Raw genomic sequence first — 26138 nt, 5'->3', positions numbered from 1 at the left:
TTATATTGGCGTAGAATCTGGACCACCCCTGAGTTGTCACATTATGCAGAAGGGTTCCCTGATGTTATCAAAGCGGACCGATTTAACAAAATTAGATGGTTTAAATCATTAAAATTAGCATTATGTGAACTAGGACTAAATGAACTGTGGTCCGATCCAGCCGGGTCATCTTTCCCATCTAAGCTATTTATAAAAAATCTTTTCTGGGAACGGGTCGAAAACAGGAGTTTGCTTAGTACTAACAATGGGTCAATGACTACTGCTTTCCTTGAAGTCAAGCTGTTTCCTATGTATGAAATGTACTGGGATTTTATAACGAAACCCATGGATAGGAAACTGTTTTTCCAAATGAGGGCTGGTTCTCTACCTCTACGCAACTTAACATCAAAGTGGAGAGATGGAGGTCCAGCTACTTGCCCAGTATGTGGGGAAGGAAAGGAAACGCTAGGTCATTTCTTGTTCTCCTGTCATGTATATTCCGTTCCCAGACGTGTTTGGTTGGCTCCCATGTGTAGAAATCTGGGTACTAAAAGTAGTATGGTAGCCTTGCGTATTGTAAAATCTACCTCCCTAACCTGGATTATAATAGCGACTGCAAAGTACTTGGGGTGGGCGTGGGTAATTAGGCAGAGATTGCTAGTAGGGTAACTACTCTCTGCTTACTTGAACAGAGACTGCTAGATTATCTATTCTCTGTTCTGTTCCCACGCGAGGTGTCTTTTTGGATGAATAATTTTATGAATTTTAGACTTTTAATAGTGATATTGGATTGTTTTTAAACCTGATTTTACTAAATGAACTTTGCACCTGTGATTGTATGAAGTATGCTGAAATGCATTGTATTTTTCTTTTATTCTCAATGTGCTTATGTTATATTCGATCTTTGTAATTTAATTGCATTTTATTATGTGTTTGTATGTCTGCTTTTATGAGTAATACTCGAATAAAGCACTTTTGAATTGAATTGTTAATAGGCCAGCTGGTGCTTGATATGAGCTTTTACTTTGGGCACATTTATGACATCTTTGCATATGGTTTTGTATCCGAAGCCATGGAGGGCCACCAGAAGGATCTCTTAAGCAGGTCTAAAGACTTGGTGTAACCTGGATGTCCAGACAACATATGCTTGTGGCTCCATTCTAAAGCTTGAAGTTGTAAAAGTTTTGTAGGGATCACTAAAACCCCTTGAATTTAAAGTAGATTATGAATTCTTGTACCATTGTGTTTCTGTGCTAGATCTTCAATTTGACAGTTTTGTGCTTGCAACACCTCAGTAATGCAATTCTCCTCCGAAGATAAAGCTCCTAAAATGCGTTCTCTAGCTATAATAGGAGGATGATTATTAGAGATTACCGTTTCTTCATAACAAAATCAACACCAGGCATCTGCCTTCCGATGTTTTTTCCTGCCTCAAATTGGAGTACAAAATCAAAAACACTGTAATACTGAGTCCAACATAGTTGTCTTATGGACAGAGCTCTGGCTGATTTCAGAAACTGCAATTATGATTATCTGCGAGGACAGCGACTGTGTGTAGGTCTCTAACAGATACTGTCTCCATTTTTCAATGTCTAGCTTTATTGAAAGGAGTTCTCTATCTCCTACAGAGAAGTTTTGTTCTGCAGGGTTCAATTTAAGGGAGTAAAAGGCAACAGGATGCAAACATCCGGTTTCTCCATTTCTTTGGGACAAGACCCCCCCCCAACCGCTACATGGGATGCATCAGACTCAACTGTGAAGGGTTGGGATGCGTCCGGATGCTTCTGAATAGGAGCGATAACAAATGCTTCTTTCAGTTTCATGAATGCTTCTTCCGCATCAGAAGTCAAACAAAAGTTAACACCCGTTTTAAACAGTTTAGTAATGGGGAACGTGAGGGTTGAGAAATTGTCAATAAAACGTCAATAAAAGTTTGCGAACCCCCAAAAACTCTGCATCTCCTTTGCTGAACTGGGCAACTGCCAACCAGTTATTGCAGAAATCTTATGGGGATCAATGCTTACCCAGTCCGGGGAGAATACAAATCCCGGAAGGATAACTTCTGCCATGTTAAACTCGCATTTATCTAACGTAACAGATCGTTGGTTCTCTCTCAATCTTTTCAGAACTGCCCTAATGTGCTCAATATGTTCTGCAGTGGACGAGGAGTATACTAGAATGTCATCTATATAGGCTATGACACAGATGTTCAACATGTCTCAATGCTTTATTTATAAAGAGTTGAAAAGCTGCAGGGGCATTGCAAGGACCAAACGGCATAATAAGATATTCGTATAGTCCGAATTTAGTATGGAAAGCCGCCTTCCACTCCTCTCCCTCTTGTACCCTTACCAAATGATAAGGCCCTCTTAAATCAAGTTTAGTAAACACTTTGGCTTCTTGACCTGATCAAGCAAAGATTGGGTTAAGGGTAAAGGGTACCAATTTTTTATAGTTATATTATTGGGGGATCTGAAATCTATACAACATCTTGACCACCCTCCCGTTTTGGTATTAAAAAAAAGAGGAGAGGAAGAAGATGAACATGAAGGTCGAATAAGCCAATACAAAGCATTTCATCTAGATATTCCCCAAGATAAAGGTTCTCTTATTCTGTCAAAGTGTAGATTCTACTACAGGGTATTTGTGCTCTGTGATTAAATTGTTAAGACAGTCTCAGGCCGATGGGGAGGAAGGTTGGATGCTTTCTTTTTTATAAAAACATCTGCCAATCCTTGATACTAAGTAGGCACTTCGGGTATTACTGTGGCTGCGGTTACAGCAATTTCTTTCTGAGGTAGCCCTTCTGAAAAGCAATGGGACTTACAAAATTCAGAACGAAAAGACAAGAATTATTTGTTCCAATCTATGTGAGGGTTGCGCTGCATTAATCAGGGTATGCCTAAATTTGCTTGGAACTAGGGTGATTGAATGAGGTCGAACTGTACAGTCTCCTTATGTTGTCCTGAATAAGGAGACTCACTTAATTGGTAGCATGAGTAATGGTACAAGGTTTTATACTACTCCTGTCTATAGTTTTGACCTCATCGATTGCCTCTTTGGCCACTAAAGGGATCTCTATTTGTTTAGCTTTTCCAGTGGCGCCACAATCAATCATGATCTGAACTTTAATGGACTGATATTACCATAGTATGAAGGCTTTTACAAATAATAAGTGGGTAATGTGGTGTTTTAAGCTAAAAGGTGGGAGACTTAAAACTGATCTACCTGAAGCAAGCGTCTGCTTCAACTCAGTAGTTTTCGGGCTCACCAAGTTTTTGTAGGTTTTGCGGGACAATCCCTTAGAAAGTGTCCTGGTTTCCCACAATAGAGGCACAGTTATTTGTCTCTGCACCATTGTCTTTCTTCATCAGTGAGTGGAACCATGATACTTCTGATTTGCATACGCTCGAGTTCTTCTATAGGTTTCTCTGGTTCTGCTTTCTTTTCTCTATACATCACCATTCTCTTGTCAAGACGTCCTTTTTCACAATGCCTCTCATGTAACCGGTGGTCCAATTTGACCACTAAGTCAATCAAACCTTTACAGAATTTATTTTGGGGGGGTTCCACTACCTGGGCCAATAAATCTTTCAACTCATTTATCAGTCCTTTGTAAAAGAGAGCGTTATGTTTTGCTTCAGGCCACCCTACTTCTGCCACTAATCTATTGAAGCTAGAAATGTAGGTCATTAAGTCCTTAGAGCCTTGACTCAAGTTTAAAAATTCAGTATCAACAGACTGCATGAAAGAATGCCTGTCAAACAATCTTCTTAGTTCATCCTTGAAATTAGCACATTTATACAAGGGATCATTCCACTCAACTAAGGGGATGTACCCAGTGGCTGCTGTTCCACCTAAATATGACAAGACAACGGCTACATGTGCTTGCTCTGTAGAGAAATGCAATTTAACGCTGGTTTATAAATGTTGCAAACATAACCGTATCTCGCAAAAATCTCTCAGGAGGGTATAAAGGTATGGAGGAAGGAGTGGTTCCATGAAACACGGGTTGACTAGCACTGGAAGTCGGGACCCCTGTTGCAGCAGGAGCAGTGAACTTTGTTGTAAGGTGTCTACCTTAAGTGTAAGGGTTTGGATTTCTTTTTGTATGTTCCCTATTGTGCGCTAGGTCTGCTAGGGTTATTTGGTGCTCTTCCATTTAGCCCGGGGGAACAGAAAACATGGGATTCGCGTTCTGCAAGTCTCACCTCGAATTTCCTGAGGGGGGCGAGATGCGAGTCCTGATGCTAAGTCCCAACTTCTCTCACCTACCTTAATGCCCAGCAAAGTCAAAGCAGAGAACGGTGTGATGGGAGAAGAGGGGAAAACAAGGGAAGCGAAAATTCCTGGAGGATAGGCAAAGATCAGATACCTCCTAGTTGTTGTCTATATAAATAGAAAAGAATATATGTATCAGATATGAAAAGGAACAGAGTGCAACTCAGTTGTAAAGAGATATATATCTATATATATATATATATATATATATATATATATATATATATATATCTCTATATATACATATATCTATATATATATATATATATATATATCTCTCTCAAAGCTCAAATCCTCCCCAATCCTCTGGAAAGAAGGCAGCACTCACGGAGGTATTCAGCAAGCAGTGGTTTTATTAATCAAACAGACGCATTTCGGAAAAACTTCCTTCTTCGGTGTTACAGTCTAACGTGCTGCGCGGCGCCATTTTGAAGGCAGGCACATCGTTACCAAATACAAAGGAAGGACTACTGACGACTCTGAAATCAGAAGCGCCATCTTGCAAAAATAATAATACAAAGCCGCAATTGCTAATATTACTTTTTACATGATTAATACCATTACCAACTCGCAGATAACGTGAACACAGTTCAACTCGTTATATGTGACTAATCTTGCCGTGGATCGGCAATGGCAACCATTATTGGTTGCCTCTATCTCCTCCTTAGTATGAAAACAATTTCATTTAAGTTCTGATGTGACTGCTTACAACAAATCTCTGGATCTTCCCAAGTAAAACCAAAACAAAGCATTTACAAAACAGATAATTAGCTTCATGATCCCTCTTGGAAAGGCAAATGGACACACCAAATTTAGGGATAAACTTATAAGGAATTCATCAATATAAAATAGGTTCATATCTCGAATCAAATTCCCAACCAAATATGGTTATTACAATTAGACCATGAAAATCAATGTACTTAACAGATGTTCAATCAGCATCATTCAAAACTGCCACTCACTCACTCACTCCTTTCAACTACCTAGGTGGACTGCCAGTTCTTCCCCACTGTTCAGGCCTCCCAGGATCTTTGTTTGTAAATCTACAATATAATGAGATTCAAGCCTTCGCAGTTTCTGTAACCTATCACCTCCCCTCGCATTCTCAGGTACAAAATATAAACAAAAATATTGTAATAGGTTTCTGTCACTTTTGTGTTTAATGGAGAAATGGCGCGCTACAGGGTAAGAGAAATCCTTGTTAGAAATTGCGCGCATATGTTCCAGGATTCTCAGTTTTACGGGGTTGGTCCCACAGGGACATTTAAGGCAGTACACAGCAAATGGCGTGTGTCAGGACATACATTTGTTGATTCTCCTTCCATCTTTACAACCCATCACTTGGTAAGACAAGGTTCTTTTGCTAAAGGCGCAAGCGTTGCATCTTCCACAGGGGAAGAAACCCTTGGCTTCCTGTAATGATCCTGATTTCCTAACTAAAGGGTCCAGATGACTATGTACCAACTTTTCACGAAGGGACCGTGCTTTTCTAAAATTAATCAGAGGGGCAGGTGGCACATCTACACCGATGATGTTATCGGTCTTTAGTACGTGCCAATGTCTTTTCATCATTCCCCTCAACCACTTGGCATCTTGGGAGTAGGAGGTTATCATTCGAAATCTCCCATCATCTTTTTTGGGGTTGGATTTTTGAAAAAGGCTCGCCCTTGGTATACATTTTACCTTAACAAGTGTATTTTTGAGGAGTTCTACACTATATCACTATAGCGGCTTTTGGGGGGCAGCAGTTCACTGTAGTGTTCCGCTTGTGTGCTACAGTACAACATGTCTCGCGCCCATCTAGTTTTGGTTGGGAGCGGTCCTTATAGCCAACAGTGAGCCACTACTCTCCTAGCCATTAACATCCCCATATCCGTGAGTCTGCGAAGCGCGACTGGGAGCCGCCTGGAATTACCAATGAGCGCCAAGCCCGGGTCCGGGCCATGTCCACTTCCAGGATTTTGCTCATTTCTGAAAAAATATCGCACCAGAATGACTGTATGCCTGGGCAGTTCCAAGCCAAGTGCAGGAAGTCAGCGTCAGCTGCGTGGCAACGTTCACATTGTGCCGTTTGCCGCAGGCCGTATCTATGGAGCCTCTCCGGGGTGTAATACACCCTCTGCAGAAACTTAAATTGAATCAGTCTGTGCTTACCATTGAGCGAGATCCGCTTCGTGCTGTCACAGCAATACCGTCACGTCGCGTCATCTATCGTAGTCTCCAGGTCTCTCTGCCATGCCAGTCTCGCCTTCATAAGCTGGCACTCTCCTTGCGATCTAGCTATTTTATAGATATTTGTGAGAAGCTTTCGAGGCTCCTTGTGCTTGATAACATATGTCAGTTCAGGCACGTCTGGGGGTTCCGCCATATCCGGACCTAGCAGCTCCAAAAGGGCACTCCGAGTCCTGTGGAATTGGAAGCGTGGCAGCAATGGGGGCTCTATACAATCCCCTCGTGCCTGATCCCAGTCCTTGGCCACTCCGTCCTGGAAAAGATCGCCCGCTCTGCGGAGACCTAGTTTCGCCAACTCTCTGGTGACCCCCTTCTCGGCCATGGGTGGGAGCCAGAGCATCCATTCCAGTGGCATGTCCGGCAAGTATAGCAGAGCCCCTCCCTGCCGTTGCAGGAGTGAGTGCCATGCATGTTTAGTGGCAGTAATGAAGTCCAACACTCCTGTTCGGCGATCCAGCGGCATGCAAATCGTGGCCGGAAGAGGCTGTGGGTGCCCAAATAGGCGCTCCATGCGGACATGTGGGATTAGCCTGTCGCCAAGGAATCAGGTATGTAGATGTGACGCTTGAGCAGCTCGGTAATAGAGTTCAAGGTCTGGGGCCGCTAAGCCTCCCATGTTGTAAGGCAAAGTAAGTGTCGTCCACTTGACTCTCGGCTGCTTTCCGGCCCATGCCAAACTGACCATAAGGCTCGTCAGCCTCTGGAAGAAGGCCCTAGAGAGCACTATTGGGAGAGCATTAAAGAGGAACAAGAATCTCGGCAGTACCACCATCTTCATAATTGCAATATGGCCCATTAATGTTAGGGGCAATTTACTCCAAAGCGCTACATCGTCTTCCAATTTACTGACCGCTTTGCCGTAGTTTTTGTTAATGAGCAAGTCTGAATCTGGGTGAATTTGTATTACCAGGTATCTGATCGGGTCTTCGGTCCACTGTAAGGGGTATTCAGTCTCCACCTGTTTAGTCACCGGCGTTAGCGACAGCACCACTGATTTAGCCCAGTTAACTTTAAGGCCGGGTAACGCTCCAAAACGCACTACCTCCCTTAGAAGTGGGGGGAGTGTCGTCGCAGGGTCGTGCGCATACAACAGCGTGTCATCTGCGTACATAGACACAACTATTTTGTAGGTCGGGAGGCGTACACCCTTGTGACTATGGTATTCCCTTAGCGCACAAGCCAAAGGCTCTGCCGCCAGTGCATATAGCAAGGGGGATAGGGGGCACCCCTGTCGAGTTCCCCATCCGATGTAAAGAGGTTTCGAGACCGCAGTTCTAACACGCACTCTAGCCGAGGGCCCTTCGTAAAGGGCGCCCACCATTTGCAGGAAGGGTTCACCAAGTCCCATCCGCCGCAGCACCTGGAGCAGAAACGGCCATTCCACCGAATCAACCGCTTTCTCCATGTCAAGGAAAAGGGCCACGGCCGATACGTCCTGCTTAACATGTTGAATGGTTTCTAATACAGTCCTAATATTATACGTCAAGTTCCTGCTGGGTATGAACCCCGCCTGTTCCGGGGCCACCAATCCGGGGGCAAGCAGTGCTAATCTGGTCGCCAGCACTTTGGCATATATCTTGGTATCTACATTGAGCAGCGACAGCGGCCGGTAGGATCCGCACTCGTCGTGCGCCTTACCAGGCTTAAGAATGGTAACAATCATTGCCTCTCGCATGGAGCCAGGCATGCTACCCTGGAGGCATACGTCTCCCAGCAGCATTTGGAGATGTGGCAGAAGCTTCTCCTGAAAAGTCTTGTAAAAATCGACCGTCAGGCCATCCATGCCCGGCACGCTGCCCGATCGCATCAAGGCCAGGGCGTCCCTAATTTCGTCCTGTTGTATAGGGCACATGAGAAATTCCCTGTCTGAGTTAGAGAGGAACGGGAGCTTTATGTGCTCCAGATAGTCTAAAATTTCAGCCGACATGTCCCCGCACTTCGAGGAGTATAGCTCTGAGTAGTAATCCCTAAAGATAGAAGCTATATCTGCTTCATCTGTGGCTCTGCCACCGTCTGCATCTCCCAGTTCAGAGACCAGCGGCTTCCCCCTTCGGCCTTTAAGTATGTTAGCCAGTGCCGAGCCAGGCCTTTTTCCTTCTCCGTATGTCTGCGCCATGGCATATTTGCCCAAATGTTTCACCTCCCTGTCCGCCTCGTCATGGAACTCCACTAGGAGGAGTTTGATTTCCTCCTCAGTGGCCTCATCCGGTCGATTCCGCTGCTGCTCCTCAAGGGCTTGTAGCTGATTTTCTAGTTCAGTCAGCCTGCTCCGTATCGCTTTCAGGACACTGGAGTGTTTAGACATCGCAATGCCTCGTATGTAGAGTTTAAATGCCTCCCATACAGTCTGAAAGTCCTCCACTGAGCCCACATTCTTTTCGAAGAATACGTCTATCGACTCCGCCAGTTCTCCGCGAAAGACCGGGTCTAGAAGCGAGTAAGGTGGAAAGCGCCATGTAAAGGGAGGAATTTTCCTAACTGGGGCCTCTATCACTATTAGTATGGGGGAATGATCTGATAGCGTGCGTGGTAGGACGTTACAGTGTTTAATGCTGCAGTCAATCCCGGCAGTGGCAAACCAGTAGTCCATTCTAGTGTGCACCTCATGGTAAGCAGAGTAGTGTGTATATCCGCCACACCCCACATTTCTACTTCTCCACACATCATCCATGCCCAACATCAGTAGTTTAGCTATGAGAGTCTGTGCCACCGCCGACTGCCTGCGGGGTGTGCCTGTAGATCTGTCCATGTCTGGGTTAAGTGTCAAATTAAAATCCCCTCCCCATATTATGTGGGGACTCCCGTATGCTCCAATCCTATTCGCCAGCGTTTCATAGAATTCAGGGGAGCCATAATTGGGGCCGTATGCATTGACTACTAGTAAATCCAGCCCCACTCCCTTACAGGTCGCTATAACGTATCTGCCATCTGAGTCCGCACCAAGCGTCTGTATCTTCGAATTTGGGTTAACCCATGTAATAACCCCCCTAGCATGAGTGGTGAACCCGGCCACGGCAATGTTCCCCTCCAGGGCTCTGTTATGCAGCATTCTACTTGTGAGTGGCAAGTGTGTTTCCTGCAGCAGTGCTATGTCTATATTATGTCATTTGAGGTAGCTCACTACTTTCCTTAGCTTTCTGAAGTCATTAAATCCTCTGACATTCCATGTAATGGCTCTGACTAAGGCTGACTGTGTAGCTTCCTGTTCTCTCATTACAGTAGTCATGGGGGCAAGTCGTACAGTGTAGAAGTGTAACCTGGTGTGTAGAGGGGAGTCAACATGGCGTGACACTCCAAGAAGTGGGGTGTGTCTCGGACTTGGGCTATTCCATAGTGGACTCTACGTGACCATCGAGGCAAAAAACACAGTTCAAAAATATCAACACAATGACTCTTCCCCTTTCCCGCAAGTCCCCCCCCCCTCCCACAGCAGACCAACCCCAACACGGCCTAGCATGAGCAAACTTTCCCCCACACTCCCCCCCAATTGAACCATGTAGTCCCACGCTGGACCCGTTAGTGCGGACAGCGCTAGGGCAGAGGTCGCCAGCATTAGTACTGGTAGCAATTGCATGCTAAGTCTTGGTCCAGGAAAGCTACCAGCGCCATCACCACTACAGTGTCTTTCCACTCGAGCCTTTGGTAGTGAGCTACTACTCAACATTCAGCAATCCCCCAACCACAGTGCAACCACCCCCCCTCCCCTGACCCAGCTCACGAGAGCAGCCCCCCACTAGAAACTGCTAACTTTATCAGCGTTCACCAAGGTCAGTCACTGGTCTGCTTAAAATAGAGAATAACCCGGAAAGGTCTCACCAGGCCTTGGGGGCATCGCAGCTCTCGTGTTCTCCTAGGGATCCAGCCTCTATCTTGATCCGGAATGCAGAGGACTCCGCCATGCATGGCTCAGTTCTCCGGCCAGGTCCAGACCCTGCCCCATCTCGTCAAACAGCTTGGCTACATCCGTGACGCAGTAACTCTATTCTTGCTCGTCCAGGCCGCTGGTAGGCTCTTGTTCTCCAGCCTGGCTTCTGGGGCTGTTCCTCCACTCCCTAGTCCACGTTTTCAGAGCCTTTTGTAGTTCTTTGGGATCAGTGAAGATGTGAGAGTGCCCGTCGGTTGATGCGCAGCTTCGCCGGGTATAGCATAGCGTAGTCTAAACCTAGGTCACGAAGTTGCTGTTTATACGGAGCGAAGTGCCGCCGCTCCTCCTGTACCCTCGCCGTGAAGTCCGGGTATAAGGAGATTGCTGCCCCCTCGTACTGCAGCTTGCCCTTCTCTCTGGCCAGCCACAGCGCAGTATCTGTCTCTGTAATTTAACAATTTTGCAATAATTGGCCTCGGGGGAGCTCCAGAGCGCGGACGTGGGCCCAGCGTGCGTTGCGCTCTTTCAACTATGAACATGGGCGAAAAGACATCTCCCAGCAGTGTGGTGAGCAGCTTCTCTACAACCAGCTCCATTTTCCCAGTATGTGTCGTTTCCGAGACACCTGTGATTCGTATATTAGAGCGCCGAGAGCGGGCCTCCAAATCCTCCGACTTATCCTGTATGATCTGGAGGAGCTTGCCAATCTGCTTACGATCTTTGTCCAGGTCCATTCGAGCCTCCTCCACTTCGGTCAGGCGTCTCTCCGCCATGTCCAGTCTCTCCGCGTGTTTATCCACTCTTTCGGACATCCGGTCCATGCGATATGTGAGGGCATCAATCTTCGTGCCTATCGACGCCATACTGTCCTGTAGGCCCTTTTCCATGGTGACCAGTAGCTCCTTGATGTCTGAGTAGAACGAGCTCTCAGGGCCTTTGTCCTGTCGCGCAGGCGCGGGCTCTTGCGTTTCAGGGGGCCTCACCCGGCGCTGCTCAAAAGGGAGCTAAGTCTGTGTCTTATCTCCTTTACCCATGGTGTCCCGGCCTGTGGCTATGATGAAGGCTTCCACCACGTGTCCACTGGGGCTGCTGCTAATGTAGGGCTCTCGCCGCCAGCCTCCTGCCCGTCCACTCTACCACAATGAGCCGGGGCTCCACACCTCCCCAGCAACAGGGTCACACCCACCTCCTGTGGGTCCTGCGCAGGCGATCCCTGACGCCGAAGAGTCCAGTCTGTTGCTCTAAAGGGCAGGCACCGCTCTTCTGAGTCTTAGGCCCAATCTTAGGAGTGCGAGCCAGTATCTTACGGAGACTCCAGTGCGTGTGCGGCGCCAGTAAGGGGCGCAAAGTCGGTTCTCGGGGTGCAATAGTGCGCTTGCACAGTCGCGCTGTCCACACCTCACGGTAGCGTGTTCACAGAAAGAGCACTGCCCGCCCACCCCCTCCGGCGCTCCGTCGTTATATAGCCGATCAGTGGGGGGGGGCCCGCAATTAGTTTCCACAGCAGCACTCCCCGGGGGGGGGGGGGGGGTAGGGGGAAGTCTCCGGCAGCTCCAGGACCCACCAGGCCCCCCCAGGCAGCCGCCGGCAGCAGCGACGTCGTCCGCAGGTCAGTGCTCCTCAGCGCTCGCAACTCGGCCACTCCAGTCACAAATGGCGGGCCTTGCACAGTCCCGTCAGTGCGGCCAGTTGAGAGAGAACAGGCTCAGGCCGGTCCAGGAATGCCCCACAAACCACGATGGTAACAGCTCGTCCTTCGTGCCTATGTCTGCCTCCGAGTCCCGCAGCACACCAGCCGCAGCACTGATAATGGAAGGGGGGCGGTGGTTAGTAGAAGAGTGCACTGGGGGACCGTTCGTCGCTTGTTCATAGGCACCAAGCCCACCGGTGCAACCAAGTCCCTCCACCTCGCTCGTGATTCCACGTTCCGAGCTGTCCCGTAGCGGAGAAGGCGGCCTGTGAAGCGCGGGGTCAACCATGTCCGGCAGCAGCGTCGAGAATGGTGATTGCCAGGGAGGCGCGACGCCAGGGCCGCTCCACTCGATCACAGCTCGCGCAGGCAAGCTATGGCCGTGGGGGGGGGGCACAAGGCAGCCCCGGAAACTCGCCGCTCCCCCCGGCCTGCAACTGAGGCCCGGCCCCCCCCGAGCAGAGGGCCCATCCGGCGGGCCGCACGTCGGGTGACGCACGCCGAGGAGGGAGTCAGGCAAAGCGGCCTAGCGCGCCGGGAGGATCGCCGGCTCTTACGCCTCACTCTGGCGGCCAGGGATCAGCAAATAACGCCGCCGCTGCCGACGAGCGACCACAGGGGCCCGATGCTGCCGTCGGCGTGTTCAAGGCTCAGGAGTAGTAGGATAATTTACGGATTTTTTAGGATGGCGGCGCGGAGCTCTCCATTCTGGCGTCCGCCATCAACGCCGGCAAGCTCCGCCCCATCCACTTTTGTTTAGATTTTGTAGCCGAGAATGCGAGGGGAGGCGATAGGTTACAGAAACTGCGAAGGCTTGAATCTCGTTATATTGTAGATTTACAAACAAAGATCCCGGGAGGCCTAAACAGTGGGGAAGAACTGGCAGTCCACCTAGGTAGTTGAAAGGAGTGAGTGAGTGGCAGTTTTGAATGATGCTGATTGAACATCTGTTAAGTACATTGATTTTTATGGTATAACTGTAATAACCATATTTTGTTGGGAATCCTTGATTCGAGATATGAACCTATTTTATATTGAAGAATTCCTTATAAGTTAATCCCTAAATTTGGTGTGTCCATTTGTCTTTCCAAGAGGGATCATGAAGCTAATTATCTGTTTTGTAAATGCTTTGTTTTTCATACTAAGGAGGAGATAGAGGCAACCAATAATGGTTGCCATTGCCGAATCACGGCAAGATTAGTCACATATAACGAGTTGAACTGTGTTCACGTTATCTGCGAGTTGGTAATGGTATTAACCATGTAAAAAGTAATATTAGCAATTGCGGCTTGGTATTATTATTTTTGCAAGATGGCGCTTCCGATTTCAGAGCCGTCAGTAGTCCTTCCTTTGTATTTGGTAACGATGTGCCTGCCTTCAAAATGGCGCCGCGCAGCCCGTTAGACTAACACCGAAGAAGGAAGATTTTCCAAAACGCGTCTGATTAATAAAACCACTACTTGCTGAATACCTCCGTGAGTGCTGCCTTCTTTCCCGAGGATTGGGGAGGATTTGAGCTTTGATACATATGCGGAACACCGACGCATGGCAGCACCCGTTCGATGAGTGACTCGCTACCCGGTGTAAATGAGCAAGAATATATATGTTTAAAAATTAGCTACTTGGGAAGGACCAATCCCGTGGTCTAAAATATTGCATTTGAAGCGGGGGCAGAGAAAAAAGGGGGGCCCAAAACATGTTTTCCCCATGCAATTTTCCATAGGAACCGTTCATTGCAGCTACAGCCCAAACGGTTGAACGGAATTATACCAAATTTGGCAAAGAGGTAGTCCTCGGTTCAGACTTGTGCCTTTTGCTTAAATGGTGTAAATACGTTCAGTAGTTTCTGAGAAAATTACAAGTAAAAGTACATATATATTTATGGCCTCGGTGGATGTGTGTATCTTGCGCACACACTAAGCGCACCGTCCTGATCACGCGCTGAATGCCGATTGGCTGTCAAGTGGTTGTCAACATTCGAAACCAGAAGTGTTGGCAGCCATTTTGTGCCTCGGTAGAAGCGATGGTCTAGAAATTAGTGGAACAAGTGTTCAAAATGTATAAAGGGGGCAGGTAAGAAATATTTTGACCCTCTAGAACTGCTCAGGGGGTCCCACAGGGATCCCTAGGGCCCCCCAAAAAATATATTATTTTTTGGGGGGAAAAAACGGAAATGCATGGATCCGCCATAAAAAAAATAAAAACGAAGCGTGGGCTCCTGTGCTTGTTTAAAAATTAGCTACCTGGGATGGTCAAATCTCGGGGTCTAAAATATTACATTTGATGGTGGTCCAGAGGGGCTGTAGTATGCTGCTCAGCCAGGATGTGTGTAGTTTAGAATGCTGAATAGTACAGGGGCCCTGTAGCCCGGGGACCTCCATTCCTCGGTGCTACAAAATAACTGGGTGAGGGAGCTCAAAAGGTCAGTCTAAGCCCTGGGGATTACCACCCTCCGGGGCTTTTTATATTTTGGGAGGGGGGCCGATTGGTCTTCATTCTAGAGCAGAAGAAAGCCTTGGGGAACACCACCCCACAGGAGCGGGACACTGCTGTTTGCTATGGCAGGGTGGGAGTCGAGGTTCTCGCTGTGTCATAGCAAACTTGAAGGCATATTAACAAGTGCCATTTCGCCGCAATTTTTAAAAAGAAGCCAAAAATGCGGTGAAAATTATATCGCCATATTTACTAGGCGATGCAAAGATGCATTCATGCATGTTAGCAGTCGGTTTGCTAAGGGGTCGCCTCGTATCTCCAATGAGTTGCAAAGTAGGTGTTCTCAGCGGGAAGGTAGGTGTTTCTATGAGAATATAAAAAAGGAAGAGGGAGGTAGGACAACAGCGTTGTATTTACAAGGAGGCCCTGGATTTGAGGACCAATAGGAAAACGCTCGTTAATTGCGGTTTAGGTTGGATCCTAACATGTGTTCTGAAGTAGACTTAAACATGTTTAATATGCGAGGTGGATTGATATGTTAAGTGCACAGTCTTATATTAAGAAGGTTTTCACTTGCGAACATGAATTTTTGCTGTATTTCTCGCGATATTGGGGGCATATATACAAGGACAGCGGTAAAATTATCGTCGCTTTATCGTTAGGAAAGTGTCGTTAATTTTGTTGTGGTTTCCTGGAAGCGTAAGGGGAGTGGGCTGGACCAACGTATGCCAGTGCTGCGCGAGGCTGTGAACCATCATTCCGGAGCTATGGGCGTAGTTCCGTCGTGAGCTATATGAGAAATCAACTGATTCGAGTGTCCGTGTTGTAGTGCTGATGTCACCGGGTCTTAAACACAAATGTGTCATTATATCTGTAAAGTACCACAGCATGGCCAACATGGAAGGTAGGGGGTATCACTGACCCTATATTCATCCATAGTTGCACACATAAAAGATGGTGGACCCGACGTATTTCTGCGAATATGAATGTTTGTTGTACATTCAGTGGAGTGTTGTAGCTGTAGTAATACAGGGCTATGAAAGCTTCAGGATGTCGTTTTTGGCACATGAAGGGCAGCTAATATATATATATACGTATGTGGTCATTCAGGTACACTGGCGAACTTGGTGCTGGAAATCAGCGTTCGACCCTCTGAGTCACATCCACATCCGGTTATTGAAGAGAAATGACGTAATCTACGCCTGCCTGAAAATGTACTGTAAATTGCTGATATAGTTTTAGGTCGACTTCGCGCTATATAAATATGCCCACACTCCCTTTTTTCTCTACAAACACTATTTTCTATTCAAATCTTTTTTAAAGTGTTGCCCCAAATTCTTATTAATATAAGAGGGCATGATTTACTTTCGGATAAAGTAAAATAGAAGTGCTACTACAAACACTCCCTCACTACTTCATCTTTCTTTTTGGTTTTTTATACATTTCTTTTCAAATACTTTTTATGAAAACATTGACATTAATTTTCTTTATACATGTTTACTGCTTGCAACGATAAACCTCCAGTTCTTCATGAGTAAAAATAGGTCACAATATACATACTGATAACCCCATTTTCACTCTAGAAGAAAAAGAGAATTAATTGATAATTTTTTTTGATTTGTACATATTTCAAACCTTCTTTTTTCTGCGTCTTAGTAGTATTTTCAATTCACGATGATAATACATGAACTGTTCTTTCGTCATTTCGTTTCTAAAGTACAATTATACTTTAACACACTACATTTAGAAATTATAATAATATACTTGCATTAGAAAAAAATATAAAGCATAAACTTATACTATTAATTTACCTCTTTAAAATGCTTTCCTCCTTCTGTCAACAAACATCCAACTCCTCATGTTTTATATATTACAATATATACATTAACTTTATGTTCCCTCTGAGGAAACGGACGATAAACTGAAGATGAATCCGACGATCGTAAACTTTATCTTGCTCGTAGTTTGGTCACCCGTAATTAAAATCACAGAAACTAAATTAATCATCCTACGGGTGTGGTTTATACACGTTTTGGTTATTGAAGTCACTATGGAACCAATTTAGTGCTCCTCCCATTTTTTGTTACGTTTTTCAGTTGAAACGTGCTCACTTGTCCACTGTTTAACTTGCGCACATGTTTTTGTAAAAGTGAAACTTGTTAAACAGTTTGTTTAGTTTTATATCCTCATACGTATTCGCTCTTTTTCTTTTAATTCTCTCTCTTATTATACGAGTATTAAAATAAATATCTTTGTATTTATTTTTTAAAACAAGTATATTTATTGGTTACTGTGTACAGTTTCTGTCCACAACTTTAATACACTTCCCCATCCAAAACCCCTATTATCCTTTTTTCTTAAAAAGGTGCCATTCGTTTTTTTTTATTTATGCTAGTATTAAAATTAATACATTATTGTTGATGTAGGAGTTCCTTCCCTTATACACAGTTGATTGCCACATGGCAGGTACCTGGTGGGCTAGTTGGCCCCCAGGGACCCACAGGATTGAGGAGTAATTAATTCTCCAACTTAAAACACGCCACAGGGCATGTTTGCAGACATGTCACCAGTGATGTCATTAGAGATGTCATCAGTGATGTCACTGACCATGTAATGAATTATGTAATATGTGACATCATCAGCAGTGGATTGCGGGCGCGTGAGTTATAGTTAGCAGAACTAACTATAACAAAGGAATTTCAATGGTTTTGTACGAGTGAAATGTTCAGCTAACTATAACACCCCTAAAACCTATGTTTTCTTCAGTGAATATATATATGTACAATATATATATATATATATATATATATATATATATATACACACACACACACACACACAGAAGGGTAACTACCTGTCATTTCCTCTCTGCCACTATGTATGTGAAGCTGGTGGACGCAGGCAAGATTATTATCAAAGCAATTAAAAGAGAGCAATCAGGTGTTATGTACTCAGAACAATATGCATGTATAAGATAGGAAATGTGGCATGTACTAACCTATGCTGGAAACAATCGCTAACCAGTAAAGTGCCCACAATCAGATATCACGTTATATGGACAAACCAAATAATAGAGCACTCTAAAAGGCAATCGGGTGTAGGCACAAAAAGGTGCGTGGCTAAAAGAATAAAATACAAAAATAAGGACGAGTTCCTTAACTTCAGGAACTTTGTCTTTTTAGGTCACTCTTTCAACAGAGTAATGCGCGGGGAAATGAGATCTACAGCACTCCAGGTACAAGCAAATTAGATAAGTATTATCCCCCATTCAAATATAACTAGATAGCTTAGCGTTACCGCCTGATTGTAGATTTTTTAAATATATGTTTTCCTTCTTTCTTTGTAGGGGTTTCTTGAAGCGGCGAGAAGCGTGCCCGTGAGAACAGACGCCCTGATGAGACGCTCAGCAAACCCAGCTTGGAACCTCCAAACATGCATGGCTGTCACCCAGAAGCAGGTGAGTGAAGGGAGATGGTGGAAGACCCACGCATCAAGTAGAACGTGAAGCCTCTTCCGCCCATGCTGGCAACATTTATTCACGCTATTGCTCCGCCCCGAATGAAAACCTGATTGGGAGTAGACCAGTCTTGACAGTTACACCAAAAGTCAGATTGAAAGAAAAGCCCAGGACAGAGATAGTAGGAGAGTCCTGGTTGATGGCTTATACCCCAGGTAGTAGGTGAAAGTAAGTAAGCAAATGCCCTTAAAGAGACCACAGCCTTGAAGTTAGTGGCCCAAAGACAGAAATCCTGGTGCTATGACCTGTTCACCACCTACAATGGACTCCATCTGCTCAACCTCCACCTTTCTTCGGGGGACAAAGGCTCAATCTAAAAGAAAGTAAAAAAAACACCTGCCAGGGTATGAACCTTAGCCCTTGAATCGCAAACCGTGGCTTCATGAAGTGCTCTCTACACATAATAAAATTACTGAGAAATGCTCTATTATCCATGCCAAACACCATCTCTTTGTACTAGGAGCCTTGGTCAACTCTTGCCTTGGCTACTGCAACTACTCCTACTATTAATTACAATTTTACCAAAATGCTGAAGTACCCCTCACCTTTGAACTAGGAAAAAGGGAACATCAGCTAGCACTGCAAATGCCTCCAAAGGCTGCCAGTTAAAGACAGAACCAACAAATAAATTCTCTGAATAACTTAAGTGGATGGAAGGCTTAGCACAAACATACCCAAGCAGCACAATCAAACATTACCTCTACTTCAGAATGCTTCACTTAAATAACCTGAACTTCTATAAAGTTCCCAAAACAAACAGCAAGAACTGATGAAAGTGGGGCTTCTCTGTGGCAAATCCATACCTATTGAATGACTTATCCCTGCAAATACTCTACTCCAGCAATCAAGTGTAATAAAATAAAACAGAAAAACAATTTATTCTAATACGATGAACTCCTCTTCAGTTTTTTGCTCTCTCTCAAAGACCTACTGGTAATTTAGTTATGCAGTGTGCGCAATGCTAACTGTATGAATTAATGTGCACAGATACAAGGCAAAGGGTAATAGTTAGTCCTGCAGAATCAACCTGGTGCCAAATCACCAAGACATGGCACTGGTCTCTAAAACAAAAAGGTAAAACTTGGATTGAAGACAGGCGGTAAATTTTCATATGGAACAGGAAGATGGAGAAGGTGAGAAAAACCTTTTAACAAAAGATAAGAAAGGTTGCTTGTGAGCTGAAGACAACCTCTTTTCCCGACAGTAAAGGATGTGTTGGGTTTCATGGAAAGGCAGGCTAATGACAGAATAATTTTTTCTTCTGAAGGCTGTGGCTCAGAAGTGTGGTAGGTTCAGAATGTCCTACCTTCCACAAACTATGTTTTCAGTCCATCGCATTCACACTGTCTGCTAGGTGTGCACTTTGTCTGAGAATAGGACTCCTTTGGTGGAAACATCAGGGGCTGTCCTCGTAGACTTCTACTTAGCAATGTGGGCCTTTTTTGTTCTTTTTGTGTAGACTTAGCCCAACTGGAGTCGAGTTTCCCATGGTGCCTCTTCAAGGGAAGCTATGTTAGGGACTGCGCCTACTGTGTTAGTGGTCTAAATTTCCTCCTGATTTCGTTTTGCCAATGGCAGGACCTTTGAAAAGAAGACAGACCTTGTTGTTTTCTTTGAATCATACCTAAATTGCCTAGTCTTAGAAGTGCAGGTATACACTGCTCCTAAACCCTCACGAATTTCTCAGGCAGGTCAAGATTGGCATCTGATCTGAATAGGTCATTGTTAGTTTATAAGCATTTCCAGTTGCAGACCCAGCTGCATGTGAGGTTTTCAATCTGACACCACAACATAAGTCCAAGAACAATGACACTACCTCATCTCCTCCATTATACGCATAGGAATATGCAACTACAAAAGACTAAGGGCCTGATTACGACTTCGGCAGTCTAGCGCCATGCCAGTGCCCCGCTGCGAGACCGCAAAAGCACTCTGACACCTGCCCGATTAAGAGTTTTTTCCTGGTCTGGCGGTTTGAAGGGTGGTGGCTTTCGAAGGCTCGTATGGGAGCCTTAGAAAGGCAGCGTCGTGGGAGCACCGCAGCATGTTCCAGCACGGCATGGACTGAAGTCCATGCCATGCTTTAACTGAGTGTGCATGCACACTGGGGGGCACACCATGTGCCCGCCTTCCCCCCGCATGCATCCTCTGAGGCAACAGGGGGCCCTGTAGGGCCCCTTTTGTTTCTTCACCGCCACACTTTTCATGGCTGGCGGGGTCACCGCCATGAAAACTGTAGCAGTGAGGAAACTCGTAATATGCTTGGCAGTGCAGTGGTGCCCGCATCACCGCTATGGCAGTCCAAAGGACTACCGTAGGCATGATTATCCCCTAAGCTCTTGTTTTCTACAGTTTAATTGTTCAAGCAAGAAAGAAGAAAGATTATTAACTCCATCATAAACCGATTTAACTACAAAGAAGTCATTCTGATGCATGGCTCATCAGAAGCAGAGAAGGATAAAATCCACAGGGGTATACACAGCTCTAAAAGGGAGACAGCACATCTTTGGACAAAGTCACATGTTCACCAAGCCACTCTAGTTTCCTTGGCCACATTTTCTTTAAAAGAGAAATCCAGCTATTTTCTGATGAGCTCTCAGAACAACTCTTGCATCTTCCTATAGCATCACACACCAATTTATGACAGTATACAAAACCTCATAGTAAACACGAAAACAGTTGAAAACCTAAAAGATAAGAGTTGAGACATGTTTTACTTAATTTTCATGGCCTTACCCTTTCCCTTTCCTTGGCATTTGCTGCTTGCCGCCTCTCCAGTACTTCCTCGAAGTTCTCAGTTGGAAAGTAATAACCAGAAAGATCTTTCTTCATTTTGTTTATTGATGTCATGAAAGGCAAAGGGCCCAATTGATCTCGAAGTACATCTTCCAACAGTTCGGGTGCTGGGGTCAAACACAGAGGTGGAATATCGTTCTTCCAGGCCATCCTTAATTCCATGATATTAGTCGGTTTAAAACTACACATTAAAATAAAGTAAAGTTACCAATCATTTAGGCTTTTAGATATTTAAAAAAAATGGGTTTATAGAGAATATTTTTCCAAATTCTAGTATTTTTATAATTCTACTGGAAACCGACAAAATAAGAAATCACAAATCAGCATATATCTTTCATGACATGGTTTAAACTGCGTCTAATATTTTGAAGCATTAGCACATGGGTAGGGAGCAGAGTAACAAGTGGACTTGGACTACAGTAAACACAAATTCATAAGTCTAAAGGTCTTCAAGCAGAGATTCTATTTATTTCTGACAAATTGGTATTTTAGTAACAACTGAAAGACCCAAGTAGAGAGGGCAGAACGCAAAATGCCATCTCATACCGATGATATAATGCCAACTTGACAACTAAACTGGTATAATTGTTCATCCCCTTTTCCTGCTATCCGATTGTTAATCTATACGAGAAAAGCAATTTCCAAATGCATCAACCAAATGAATAATGAAAGCAAAATGCTATTCGAATGTCATCGAACCAAGAAAGGCTTGGAGGAACACGGACCACGACCTCACCTTAACATGATGCAGCCTCATCATGTTTAGCTTGAAGAGCCTTCACCTTGAAGCTCATTTTAAGAAGTGAGACTATAGTGCACAGTATTTTTCCCACCACATGATTTATTGGCGGAGTTATCATAACATTTCTGATGATCGGGTTATTTTGCTTCCACTAAATTAAGTGAATAAATAACCATGGGAAAAGAAATTAAACTTAAAAACACTTTGCACTCATATTGATCCATAGGAGTCTCTGTTTAAGCACATCACAATATACTATCCGTACTTTTCTAATCGAAACAACCAACTTCAGCATCTATGTTATCGCAGTGCGAGTCTCTTCGTCACAGATGGAGCAAACAGAAACTCAAGCATATTTCGCCCCGGTCTGGGAATCTGTGAAACAAAAAAAGTTCTAGACATTGAATAAGCATTCAGAATGTGAGGCGTGTGCTCTATAAAGTATATTGATAAAACAAAAAAAATCCTTCATATGACCTTCACATTATAAAAAGTAGGGAGCTTGAGCACGGATGGATCTCATTCTTTCTCTGATTAATACATTTGAGAGTACACCGATTGGAACAATGGTCTCTTGAGCTGTATAAAACTCTGGTTTGACAACACCTACTGTTTAATTCATACTCTAGAACTGTGATCAACCAGAGAAACTCCGGAAATGAAAAGACTATTCACAATTTTTGCATTTCTCATAAGGATTTCTCAGGTTTACTGAATTGAGCTCTGTGCACTAAAACAAAAGATGAAAACCTTTAATCAGTTGTATTAACAAGAGCCTTACAGTGCAACTCATAAAAGAATAAACAACAGGAAATGACACTCTGGTCTACACTGTTCCACAGCCACGAGAATGCTCAATTGCCATGATTACAACAACGGTGGAGGGGAGTCATGCATACATGAAGTCAGGTTGGAACAAGCATTGCCGAAGCAAATAGGTCTGGCCTAGTTGGACTGGTCCCTTGGTTATTTCTGATTTATTGCAAGCATTTGAAACAAAAAGAAGAAAACAAAATGGTCACCCTTCAAACACAGAAGTGTATGCTTGCAATAAAAATATAACACTTAAATAACATTCACGAATGTGGAATTTTTTCTATTGATAACAAGCCGTTCAGTTAATCCTTGCAATTTTATGATTATTATTTTGAAGGTAGTTAAGAATAAATCACCAAAACAAAAAGGGAAGTGCAGAGGTGTTGATAGAATCACCCTCCAAACTGATATACATAAACAAAAAGATTCTATCAATGTGTGGACATATATTTTATATTTGTTGGTTTTACAGTGATGAAAATATAGTGAAAATACTCTCTCTTAGGGTGGTAAAGATGAGAGCGCTATGTGCTTTTAAAATACCCCTCACACACTAAAAAAATCCAGTAGTGTCATGCTTCATCATTGGGGTCTTCCCGTCCCTCTACGGGGCGGGGCGTGCTACGACCTGACCGACTACGCGGGAGCACTGAAGTGGTGACAGGACTATGTGATGGTGCAAGGTGGGTGGTGTCAGTGAAAGTGTAGGGACCTAACAATGTGTGCGAGTACAAAAATTAAAAATCCTCTGGCTAGTAGAAAAAAACAATTTATTCGCTTCTCTAGCTGGGGACGTTAAGAAGGGGGTTTTGGGGTTGAGCCGATCGCTACAACCTGGTCTACATGTTTCGTAGGCAGTCCCCTACTGCCTACTCATCAGGACCTTCTACTGGTCCCTACGAAAATAAGCTCAGTTGCTAAGTGTTGTCAGCCTGTCTTCCTAAAAACTAACAGTAAAATTCCACTGTCAGCTTATGCTTCAGGGCATGAGCTGGCCCCGGGGAAGCAAAAATTATCAAAAATAGTGACCCAAATGTGGTCTCTAAAGAAAAGGGAAAAAAAAGGGAAACACAGATATTTACATTTGTAGCTGTGGATTTTGCGCTTTCATTGTTGTTTGCGCCACAATTTCACTCATCAAATCCATTCACCCATTACACAAAGAATAACTTTAGACTTTATGGACAGAGTGATGGTACAGTCTGCCATCCCCTGGCTGTCCGTAAGTGATGCCGAACAGTGGTGGAAAAACACACAGATGTTCATAGTAGTAACTGTGGTTTGTCACTGCGCTTTCATAGTTGTCTGCGCCATAATTCTTCTTGTCAAATTTCATTAGCCCATTGCCTAAAGCCCTACTGTAAGACTTTATGGACAGAGTGATGGTTCAATCTGCCATCCCCTGCCTGTCCGAGTAAATCCCCGAACTTTTTCGTGCCCTTTGTAATTAGGGCTGTTTCAATCTCCACACACACACACTCTCGCGACTCAATACATGCAGCGACATCTCGCAGGATTAAAAAGGAGGAGCCCGATCTCTCATACTAGTCTTAAGGTTATGGTCACTGATTCAATAAAAGCCCCCACAAAACGGGACGCACCCCTACATTAGAATGGTTAACCATACATACTGTTGTGGCAAGCGCGTGGTGCCCCATGAGCTGACAATCGGTAGGAATTCACCGCGGCGCTCTGCAAGAAAGAGAGCCACGCCCTTAGCGTTTTTTGAACACACTGTGCGAGGAGTAAAAAATGTCTCAAAACCCACTCGTTTTAAGACCTGGGGTAAAAGTCTGTAACTTACATTGTCCGCATAGTCCCTAAGTCTTACTTCTACCAGTGTTGCCGCTCTGCTGAATGCTCGCGTGTTGGGAGCGGTTAATCATTTAAGCTTCCCTGCGCGCTGCTGACGGGTGTGCCAAAACACTAGCGCGCTAACTCAAAATGGCCGCCCGTAATGGCACGCGGGAGGGCAAAATTGCGGAAGTCTTCCTTCTATTTCCATTGGTGCTCGGATTTTGCCTGCACAATGCAAATCTTAATGCAATATAGATCGGTTGGATCGCTATTGACAAATTATGACAGTGGAGATTTTTCAACAATTAATTAGTGCAAAAGCCATAATAGTATGAACAGGTCGAATGTAGAGGACCTAGATTGAGAGGTATGTGCGCTTAGCCAAAATGCGGGAAACATGTATAATAGGTGGATAGAATTCAGCTTTGAATATATACACAGGTTTCTGCCCAGAGTTGGAAAAAGATATAATTGGGTATACAGATTAAACAGCGAAATTCGCTGTGGGATATGCTATGGAAGACATAGTTATTATGTGGGTTGAGACTTGACCCCTGTGCTCAGGTTGGGCACAGTAGTCATACAACAGTGGTGCTGTGTTCCAAAGGGGTTTGGTCTCCACAAGCCAGTCGTGTTGGTAACTTAATGGGACCTCTGTTATTATCTTGGCCACGGTTAGGGGTGGTGCCTCAGAGAGTGGGGGTACTTTTGGGGTACGGGGGTTCTATAACTGACCCCACGGAATTTCATCGTTCAACCCATTTTTGTTGGACTGGACACGAAAAACCCATCTCTGTTCCTTTTCAAGGAGATGTCTTTCGTTGTCGATCTGTTCAATTACAGTCCACAGTATGTCTTCAGGTTTGTGACCACTTTCCAGGAAGTGGTTTGTTAATTTGGTGCTGGACTTTTTGCACTTGATTGTGCTTTTGTGTTCACCTATTCTTAACTTCACTGCCCTGCTCGTCATGCCAATGTATTCGAGTTTACAGGGACATGTGATGAGATACACAACATTGGAACTGTTGCAGTTGCTGAATGTTCTTTGTTCCCATGTTGTCCCGTTGTTGAAGGTACATTTTTTGCTTTTCCTGGTCAAACAGCATACCTTGCATCCGCCACAAGGGTAGTGCCCTTGTACAAAGTTTGGATTACCAATGTTGTTCACCCTGTTGGCCTTGGGTCTGGTATGGACCAATATGTCCCTGACACTCTGTGCTCTTTTGTGCGAGAACATAGGTTTTGGAATTTCCAAGCCCCCACTGTTGAGGATCTTCCAGTTCTTGTTAATAATTTTGCTCACCTGGTCAGAGTTGGTGTTGTACGTGGTCACACATATTGGTCTCTGCTCTTCCACTTTTTTGACTTTATCCTCCAGGAGGCTTTCTCTGCAATTGTTCCTGGCTCTCTTGTAGGCTTGATCAATGATCCTAGGGGGGTAGTTCCTCATTTTCAACTTTTTTCGTAGGTCTTCTGACTGAGTTTTGAAATTGGCAACTTCCGTACAGTTCCTACGAAGTCGCAGGAACTGGCCGTAGGGGAGGTTATCCCTCAAGTGTCTCGGATGAAAGCTCTGATACATCAAGAGACAGTTCTTGGAAGTGCTCTTAAAATGGGTTGTTGTCATCAATCTGCCATTTTTGGGGAAGATGTTCAGATCCAGGAATACCAGATTGGTTTTTGTTGTGACGCTGGTGAATTTAAGGAATTCATCCTGGTAGTTGAGCCAAGTCAGGAACTGTTGGGCGCTCTTATCATCACCATCCCAGATGATAAGGATGTCATCAATATACCTCTTCCAGGTCAGGATCTTTTGCCGGAATGGGTTACTGATGTTTAGTATCTTTGTTGCCTCCAGGTGGTGAACATAGAGACCAGCTATGCTTGGAGCAAATGTGCTTCCCATGCTGGTCCCATGCTTTTGGAGGTACAAAATGCCGTTGTACTCAAAGAAATTCTCCTTGAGAGCCAGGGCACAGCATTCCATCAC

General features: G+C 44.7%; 1 protein-coding gene across 6 annotated transcripts in view; it reads right to left on the bottom strand.

Annotated features, from left to right (window-relative positions):
- The window catches only part of FIGLA (folliculogenesis specific bHLH transcription factor), a 394249-nt gene that overhangs the window by 309981 nt on the left and 58130 nt on the right, over window positions 1-26138 (bottom strand). For all 6 annotated transcript variants that reach the window (XR_013602295.1, XM_078665740.1, XM_078665741.1 and 3 more), the window contains exon 2: window positions 20734-20974. Coding sequence is in view for 5 of the 6 variants with exons in the window: in XM_078665740.1 (XP_078521866.1) it covers window positions 20734-20955 (222 nt within the window). In the remaining variant the exon portion in view is untranslated. The remainder of the gene's footprint in view (window positions 1-20733; window positions 20975-26138) is intronic.

The sequence above is a fragment of the Lissotriton helveticus genome, chromosome 11 (genome assembly GCF_964261635.1).
Source record: "Lissotriton helveticus chromosome 11, aLisHel1.1, whole genome shotgun sequence".
In the NCBI taxonomy this organism is placed as follows: domain Eukaryota; kingdom Metazoa; phylum Chordata; class Amphibia; order Caudata; family Salamandridae; genus Lissotriton; species Lissotriton helveticus.
The sequence above is the reverse complement of the archived record's forward strand: the minus strand, read 5'-3'. Positions and strand labels throughout refer to the sequence as shown.